Source organism: Hevea brasiliensis, chromosome 4 (genome assembly GCF_030052815.1).
Source record: "Hevea brasiliensis isolate MT/VB/25A 57/8 chromosome 4, ASM3005281v1, whole genome shotgun sequence".
Classification (NCBI taxonomy): Eukaryota; Viridiplantae; Streptophyta; class Magnoliopsida; order Malpighiales; family Euphorbiaceae; genus Hevea; species Hevea brasiliensis.
In genome coordinates, this window is record NC_079496.1 from 34,505,325 (window position 1) to 34,515,063 (window position 9,739).

Here is a 9,739-nt window from a genome sequence, read left to right on the forward strand (position 1 = left end):
TTACTTACGTAACAAGGAAAATAAAACTTATTAAGTTTTGCTGGGGTGAGTTACTTCTCTTACATAAAGGAAGTAGAATAATTTACTCTTCAAGAGGTTGGTTTGATAATGCAAATCAAAACAAGACTATTTTCTATACTTTTCAAAAAGTTTTTACTACTTTATTTTCTTATTTCTAATTAAATAAAGTTTGAGTTGATCCAAATAACTCTTCTTTTTTAGCAACATTATCATATATTTTTTTACTAAGAAGGTCAAAAACTCTTAGAATAACAAAATATATTATGAAAAATTGACTCAAATATTCTTATCGTGACTTTTTAAAAAAAAGAGATAGATTATTTTTTAATCTTTCAAATCATTTTAGATATTAATTTAAATTTCACTTAAGTTTTATAATTTAAAAACATAATTATATAATTTCTTTATTTTTTAAATTTTAAACTATTTAGTCTTTATAATAATAACTATTTTAAATATTTTAAATAATAATAATTTAATTTAAATGGGACTAAATAATAATTTTGCAAAGAGTTTGGTTGCGGTTCCAGCCACAGCTCGTTTTCACATAGCCAACCAACTATGTCTTTTATCTCCGCTTCCCTCCACATTTTGAGTATTTGTCATCCTCTCTTTCTTCTCCTAAAACCCTAGCCGAACATCTCTCTACCTCTCGTCGCCACCCAAAACATGACCGTGACCGTAGAATTGGATGACGGTTACGCGGCGGAGAAGCTCTTTAACCAGGGCTTCTCATACACCTACGACGACGTCATCTTTCTTCCTCACTACATCGACTTCCCAGCTGATGCTGTTTCTCTCTCTACTTATCTTTCACGGAATGTTCCTCTCTCTATTCCCTGTGTTTCTTCTCCTATGGACACCGTCACTGAATCTTACATGGCGGCTGCTATGGCCGCCTTGGGAGGTATTGGTATTATTCATTCTAATATGCCCCCTTCTCACCAAGCTGATATGGTCAGATCTGCTAAGTCTCGCCGTGTTCCTATTTTGTCTAATCCTGCCTTCAAGTCCCCTGATTCCAGGATTCTTGATCAATTCGATGATGATTCTCTGCCTTGTGTTTTAGTTACTGAGTCAGGTTGCTTGTTATTCTTTTTCTTTTGAAGTTTTGAATTGTTTGTTGGTAAATGAAACAGGGCAACTTTGAACTTTGTATGCTTTTTTTTTTTTTTAGCAATTACAGTGATTCTTACTGGGGATTCCTTATTGGAATTGAATTTAATTAGGTACTGCTAAGTCCAAGCTATTAGGCTATGTACTCAAGTCTGATTGGATGTCTTTAAGTGATAAAGATGCTAAGTTGGTTGATTATATGCGCACTGCTGATTCAAAAATCTGTGTGCCATGGAGTTATGACTTGGCACAGATTGATGCCTATTTTAGAAAAGAAGAGCGTGATTTTGTGTTGCTGGAGGAGGGTGGAGAGGTACTGGATGTGATCACCAGGCAAGAGGTGGAGAGGGTGAAGGGCTATCCCAAGTTAGGGAAGGGGACGGTGGGGTCTGATGGGAAATGGATGGTTGGGGCGGCCATTGGGACCAGGGAATCTGACAAAGAGAGACTGGAGCATTTGGTGAAAGCAGGGGTGAATGCAGTGGTGTTGGATAGCTCACAAGGGAACTCCATTTATCAGATTGAAATGATAAATTATATAAAGCGAAAATATCCAGAGTTGGATGTGATTGGTGGGAATGTCGTGACTATGAATCAGGCGCAAAATCTGATTAAGGCAGGTGCGGATGGATTGAGAGTTGGGATGGGATCTGGGTCAATATGCACCACCCAGGAAGTTTGTGCAGTTGGACGAGGACAGGTAAAGCACTTTCTCTACTTTTGGTATAGTATTTTTAGCTCAGCTATTTGGTTTGTGTCTCCAATTCATCTTACAAGTTTTGTTTGAAACACCAAACCAGCCTATGTATTCACAGTATCTCTGTATCTTAAAATGAAAGAAAGTTTTGCTTGCTGATATTATTGTTTGCATTGCAATTTCTAAAGATACTTTTCTTGTTTCTTCATGTTTATATATAATTATTTGTCTTCTTAATAATTAATAATTAAAGAAATGAAAATCAATTGCCACAGAAGCTCAACCCAGCATGTAGCATACATACTAGAAAGTTATATTACAGAACACAAATTTATAATAATACAAATTTAAGTAGTTGAGATAATTTTTCATAGCATTGTTTCTCTGTACTCAAAGTATCTCTGACAATGTCCAAACTTTTCAGGCAACTGCTGTTTATAAGGTTTCATCTATAGCTGCACAAAGTGATGTTCCTGTAATTGCAGATGGTGGCATTTCAAACTCTGGGCATATTGTTAAGGCTTTAACACTTGGGGCATCTACTGTAATGATGGGAGGGTTTTTAGCTGGAAGTACTGAAGCTCCTGGGACCTATGAGTATAAGGTATTTTGAGTTCAATGAAAAAACGGCACTAAACAAATTTCCTTATTTTTTCAAGCGTTTTTTTTTTTAAGTTGGCTGTTTTGTTAATGGATTTGAAATTTTTGGAACTACATACTACCTTTTTACTTGTTGATTGTCTGGTATCCAATGTTCATATCATTTGAATTTGTTTACTTTTAGTAAATTATTAATTTTCTTACATTGAAAATGCCATTAAATGTGCAGATTTTTTGTGTGAAAATCTTACTGAGCAAAAATTTAGGAACTTGAATATTTTCTTTTTTACTTTTTTTTTTCAATATAAAAATATATAATATGTGAGATTTTTATTTACATAATCTTGGATAGCCATAGCCAGGCAAATCTTTTTAATGCATGTCTAGTGGAAGAAATTGTATGTCTTTGAGGTCTTGGGCTTTACTCGGGTTTGAGAGTTAGATGAGACTACCCTTATTATATTGAACTCAAGGCATTCTAATAGCAGATAAGAATTTTATGTGCACCCAAATGGATGAGTGTCTTGACATATGTTCATGTATGTGTTTAGTGGTTTTCCATCAGTCACATGCCACTTTGTTTTTAAATCATTTCACTTATAGTTAATATGAAAATAGTCTGTTTAGGCTGGATACATGATTTGACATGGAATGCAGATTTTCATTTTTCTGGATTCTAAGAATAATTGTTTGCTATAACAGGATGGTTATCGAATTAAAAAATATCGTGGCATGGGTTCTCTCGAAGCAATGACTAAAGGAAGTGATCAAAGATACTTGGGAGATACAGCTAAGCTAAAAATTGCACAAGGAGTTGTGGGAGCAGTTGCTGATAAAGGCTCTGTTTTGAGGTTATTGCCTTATACCATGCAAGCAGTCAAACAAGGGTTCCAAGATCTTGGTGCTTCCTCTCTCCAGTCTGCTCATGATTTGTTGAGATCAAAGACTCTGAGGCTTGAGGTATGGCGTACCTTATGCTGTTGTTCTTCTGCTATGAGTATCAGGATGCTTTGTTTGTTGTTGCTCCATATACTTTATGAAATGTATCTAGCTTTGTACTTGAAACTGGATCTTTACCTACGATTACAGATGTGGGCATCTATGCATTTTTCAGTTGAAATCTAAAGAATTCGATTGATCTTCACTTTTGTGCATCTTACACAAATCAACCAAAGTACATAATTGTAGAACAATGCTATGCATCAAGCAAAATGATAAATGCTCTGCATCTTTACCTACGATTACAGATGTGGGCATCTATGCATTTTTCAGTTGAAATCTAAAGAATTCGATTGATCTTCACTTTCGTGCATCTTACACAAATCAACCAAAGTACATAATTGTAGAACAATGCTATGCATCAAGCAAAATGATAAATGCTCTGCTTTTTTCCCCTTAATTTTGATTTGAGATTGTTATGATTTGCAGATGCATGTTCACTAGTGACATTTATATGTAATTTATTCTGCAAGTGAGTGCTGCCATGTTAGAGTTGGTATGAATTATTTGCTGTGCCCTGTATTTTGTCTTTTTTAACTGAGACGTGCTCAAGTTATATGTGCAATTATTTATTTTTTTATTTATTTTTTCTGCCCTTGATGCTTATTATGTTGTTTCTTGACTTCATTCGCTTGGCATGGTGCAGGTTCGGACAGGTGCTGCGCAAGTTGAAGGTGGAGTACATGGGCTGTTTTCTTACGAGAAGAAAGCCTTTTGAATTTAAAATCCTCTAGCATTTATTTCTACTGCTAATGATTAGTTTCCTCCTGCACTTGAGATCTAGAGCATGAGCAACATTTGAGTCGACTGCACTGATTCTGCTATGGCAATTTGCTAGCAGTTTTTTCATAAAGTTGAGGTGGTTTTTGGCTGAAATAACCAGAAGCAGAAATCCCAATTGTTGTTTGTTCTTTGCTGATGGGTATGCAAGCACTCTTCTACTTGTATCTTAGCCAATTTTGGGATTTAATTGAATAACTTTTATTCATAAATTTTGCCGATTTATGAATTAATAAAACTTTTATTTATTGTTCTTTGGAACAAAAGATGAAGCAATAACTTGATTGTTTTACATGTGGCTTTTTTTATTATTTTAAGAAATTACATGATTTCATTTTAATTAGTAGTAGACTTGTATTGCAAGGAAAAAACAGCCCAGAGTTGAAGTACTTGTAGTTCTTGGGACTTGTTTGATTCATGCAATGAATTATGATGGGAAAAGCAGTAACTATTTATGGTGATGGAATGGGTATTCTTCATTAATATTTTTTAATTTAAATCATATTATTATAAAAAAAATATTTATTCAATATAATAATTATTATACGTTTTAAAATTTAATACAAAAATTAAAGTCATAAATTGTTATTTCATGAAATGGTATTTCACATTTCAATTTGAATCAAATTTAGGAATAGCCATTTATCTCAACTTTCATGGAACCAAGCAAAAGCCTTTGTGACCTTGTGGCTGCTTAGGAAATCTCGGTTCAGCTAGTGCGGAAGGTCTATTTCGGGATTGGTGTCGTGAACATTGGAGAGCAAAACTTTAGTTGATTTGCATGATTGTATGGGTACAAAGTACAAAATAGGCCTTGGAGGCCCAATAGGATTTGTGATCCAACTTGGGTACAAAATTCTTCCTAAACAAGCCTTGGCAACTCGGCCTACAACTATTTTAACAAAATTAACTTGATAATTTACAAGATTATCACGCATAATTCTAATAGACTCAGCAGATTTTGCTTTCCAAGGAGCCACTGTTCTCTTACAGTTACACTTCTAAATTAAATCTCAAAATTTGATTCAATGATGATACCATTGGATTGAATCTGCTAGCTTGAACCTTCTTGTAAGGTTAATTTATGATTTAGTTATTGAGATTTGACAAAAATTACTGCTTAATCCTTGTTTTTTTTTTAAAATAAATTTAACAGTTTGGTAATCCTGTTAAAATTAAAATGAAATTGTCACTTAATTAAATTAAATTAAAATGAATTATCTTTTCTTTGATAAAGTTAATGAGTACTTGTTGATTGATAGTTCTACGAGATCCGAATTCAACCCACTTAGTTAAATAAAAGGTAGTCATTAAAATAAAGGGATGCTGCTCAAAAGAAGGGTAGATTTGAGGGTAATTTTTATGGTCTATCTCTAAAGTTTCTCACATATTTTACTTCTATTGTTTAATTTTAATAAGTTATTAAAAAATCTCTAAACTTTAATTTATTTCAAAAAAATTCCTCTAACCTGCAATAGCAGGTTTCTAGATTAAAAAAATCTCTGTAAGCTATAGTGTGACGTCTATAAATGTAGTTTTAGCACTTTCCAGTGAATGATAAATCCTCCACCTTTCTAAGAAGCAGATCATTATGATGATATTGATATTTTTATGTTAGCTCCAAATGATAGTTGAAATGGCTAGTATTTTATTAGTGCTAAAGAAAAGGAGTTCAAAAGATAATTTGATTTTTTTTTTTTTAACTAGAAACCTGCTATAGCAAGCTAGAGAAATTTTTATAAAATAAAAATAAAATTTAAGATTTTTTTAATAATAAATTGAAGTTAAAAAATGAGAGTGAAAAGTTTAAAGAGAAGCTATAAAAATTACCCACACGTTTTACTGGTTATATCCATTGCCTAGCCTCAGAATGGCAAGGCCCTTACCACTGGATGGAACTTTACTATTGGAACATGCTGAATGGATCTGTGTCTTTGGCATTCTTTTGCATGCTTGAAGTGGCCTTGTTGAATGGTTGGCCAATAATGGCCTAGGCAGTAGATTAGCCATCTTATGTAGTCACATTAGTGAGCACCATAAGGCCCTTTATGGGCTTCAGTCATGGAAATTAGTGTATCTTTTGGTGACAAACACCCTAATGATCAACAGGAGCATGAGATGTTTTTTTGTTATGTAATTAATAGCTAAGACAAAAAAAAAAAATGATTGAAAGCAATGAAAGATGAGCTAAATTCAATAAATAAAAATGTAGTCTAGGAATTTGTTAAATTACCAATTGGTTACAAAAGGATGTTTAGAAATAAATTTTTAGCAGATTGTAGACACCACATTTCAGGCCGATCTTTAATCACAACTCGCATTTCAGCTAATCTCCCTTGTAGGCGTTTTACCCGATCTCTACCACTTACTTGACCTCAAGTCATTTTCTCCGAACCCGCAATAATTTGTTCCTAGATGAATAATAAATCCAGAGTCTATCCGATCTCATGAATAAATTGAGCATTTTCCGATCTCTATGTTTATTTGACCTGTTTTGATTAATTGTCGAACTATCAGTCTGCATTTAGTTTTTTGATCCCTTAACCTCAAATTTCAGGTAATTCCAGGCAGTTTCAGGATCAGATCTCACTCGCATTGTTCAAATATCTAACCAAGTTAATATCTTATCTGATCTCTGAGTGATCCTAAACCTAGCAAAATTGGACAGAGACTTGGTCTCAAATAATGTATTTTCAAAGGTTTCCTAATCTCATCTTTGCGCTTAATGTTTATCGAACTCTTTAAGCAGTCATGTTCGATAACGGATCTTAAGATTTGCGATTAGACTTATACAATTAATTGAGAATTGAATTAACGCTCATTCGTTCTGAGTTTGGTATTTTTCCGATCTCATCAAGAATCGATCAATAAAGAAATCGGGAAATAGAGGGAGAGATCGGGAAGCAGGAAAAGATCGGATGCGGGAAGAGTGGATGAAGGTCGGAATAAGAAGTCTCATATCAGTCAACCATACTAAGAGATCTGATAGACCGAGGAATGACCTATAGAGATCGGAGGTGCTTGAGGAGTCAAATCATTTCCATTCATGACCTTTAATTTATAAGTTTAACTCCTTGCCATTGGATTGCAAGCGATTAAAGTAGCTCAGTATATCATAATTTACAGCATTGATCATAATTGTAAGTACGAGTTTGAAACCCTTAGATCAAAAAGTGAATAACTAATTCGGCACCTTTTGTTTCCAGCCCTTGGATCCATTTTGTAAGGCAGAATTCTTAACCATTGGATGAAAGGATAGAGATCCTGAATGAAATCCTAACCTTTAATTTTGATTCTCTTTAATTCTAAGACGTAGGATGGTGTCCTTTTAGATCCAAACCCTTCATCTCCTCTTGTTGAAATCTTGACCCTCTATTTTTGAGTACCCATCTCCTATAAATATCTACATGCAATACTATGGAGGTGTGGTGATTATTAAGGAAAAAACTTGAGTCTTTCAATCAAAAACTTCCAGGGTTTCTAGAGACTTTAGAAACAAGTTTTGTAACACCCTCACTGTAGTAATTCCGTACATTCTACTATTCCGGTAACCCGTGTCGGTCTGGACAGCTAGAACGTATAGAAAAAAATATTTAAACTAGAGTGAGGAGTCATAAATAACTCAAATAATGGTAAGAAAAATTTAGGAAAATTTTTAAAAATAAAATACAACCAAGTTAAATGAGCCGGTGCCCTAGTGATAGGTAACCTAGTGGGAAGTTGCGGTACTCGCAGCTAGGAGCCCTAAATCCAGGAGAAAATTCATGAAATAATTTTTAGAACTCCAGAAAAGAGTCATTGAGGTTTCGATAGCACTAGAATACCAAGAAAATGCTTAGAAAAATTTTTAGATCAGTACAGACAATTTTAGTCTGTTAAGCAAAATGAAGGGCATTTTGATCATTTTGTCTTCATAGATGATTTTTAGCCAACTTGTCCTGTGACACCCCTTACCCGTGTACAGTATACCCGAGTAAGTAATGCCACACGGTGTACTGGCACACTCTAATATACCTTACTTAATTTGTATCATGCTTTTGAAGCTAATTTATTAAATATGATTTATTTAAACCATTTATCGAAATTATTATTTATTTGAGGTTCCGAAAATTTTAAAGAAAATCCGGCGGAGTACCGGCTAAAAATGGAGAAAACAGTTCTTCGGAACCTGTTAAAAACACTTCTAATAATTTCCAAACAATCCCAACTTCAATTTATCAACAAAATCTCAATATTAAGATCTCAACAACATTTCAATTCCAGTACTCAATCATCCATCACATGTGATGATCACATATAAATCACAAGTAAACATTTACTTTTCCATTCACAAGTACAATTTTCATAATTTACATAAACATCAATATACATTACACAAGTTTAATTACATAGGAGAAAAACAAAGTTAAGTTACAAAATGTCAAAATGACACCTAATGTCCTACCAATGCAACTGCAAGTTGAGGTGACACGGACATCTTAGTCAGCAGGATCGACTCACCCAGTTTGTGGTCTACTGGGCTCACGATCTGTCTCTCTAGTACCTACGCGTGGCAAAAGCAACGCGCTAAGTAATAATGCTTAGTGGTGTAATAATATAATAAAAGAAAATAGCAAGAAAATAAATGTGTATAGAATGTGTATGCTTTCTTTGTTTGGTGTTGGTATATTCATTATTTCATTAACTTTGTTCACTTTTATTCATTTGGTTGCCCCAAGTAACCTACACTAGGCATCGATGGATAACGGGTAACCGCACTGGGTACCTAGTACCTCGGGCGTCACACCATCGGTCACATATGCATCTCGGTGTGCAGAGCAGCTAACAAGTGTAAATAATATCGTGCACAAGGCCAAGTCTCAATACAAAGTCGAATGGCTAAAAGCCATGAAATCGCTGAATGGCATATCGCCATGTGCGATCGCTAAGAACCCTATTGGCATGCCAAACTATCCAAACCAATCTTGTTAGGTATACTAGGGCATTTGAAACTTTTAAATTCTTCAATTTGTGCATTTCAAGTTTTGGTGTCACTATTCACCTCATTGGTCAACAAAAATGTTGACTTTTGGATAGAAAATAGGTGTATTGGTTTTAACACCCCAAACATACCACATTTTGTATTTAAAACTTGTTGGAATTGATTGCCATTTCCATTTCTAACTTAAAACCAAGAGGGCAGAAAATTTCAGTTTTGGAGCCTAAGTTTATTGCTCCATTACACACTGTTACAGTGGAAATTTGAAGAAATGGCAAACATGAAAGTTGTTCCTTATTTTGTCTAGTTGAATTTCCTTTTTTGAATCACTCCATTTGGATTTTGTAGCTCCAGATATGGCCCAAAAACCCAAGCTGGCCGGATTGCTAATCTGCAGAAATTACCATATCTACAGTAACATGAACAGTGACTGCCACTGCCATTTGGGTTAGGTTCTGGCCATAATTTGGGGTAGGTTCCTTCATGAAAGTTGTTTTTCTATGTCTTAACTTGTTGCTGTAAAAATTTCAGGTCAATTGACCATATCT

The 9,739-nt window shown here is 34.3% G+C and overlaps 1 protein-coding gene across 1 annotated transcript; it reads left to right on the top strand.

Moving 5' to 3' along the window:
- The first annotated feature begins 549 nt into the window (after nucleotides 1-549).
- On the top strand, nucleotides 550-4,505 carry LOC110641857 (inosine-5'-monophosphate dehydrogenase 2). The gene is made up of 5 exons (XM_021793717.2): nucleotides 550-1,102; nucleotides 1,251-1,837; nucleotides 2,259-2,438; nucleotides 3,137-3,394; nucleotides 4,080-4,505. Exons 1-5 carry the CDS (start codon nucleotides 691-693, stop codon nucleotides 4,149-4,151), a joined length of 1,509 nt encoding a protein of 502 aa, XP_021649409.1. The 5' UTR covers nucleotides 550-690; the 3' UTR covers nucleotides 4,152-4,505.
- Nucleotides 4,506-9,739: the final 5,234 nt, after the last annotated feature.

Bases quoted from the DNA above. Each gene is read 5' to 3' on its own strand.
- LOC110641857 (XM_021793717.2), top strand. From the start codon at position 691: ATGACCGTGACCGTAGAATTGGATGACGGTTACGCGGCGGAGAAGCTC. The intron at 1,838-2,258 runs GTAAAGCACTTT...CAAACTTTTCAG, and splicing joins GTGCAGTTGGACGAGGACAG to GCAACTGCTGTTTATAAGGT. The intron at 2,439-3,136 runs GTATTTTGAGTT...TTGCTATAACAG, and splicing joins CTGGGACCTATGAGTATAAG to GATGGTTATCGAATTAAAAA.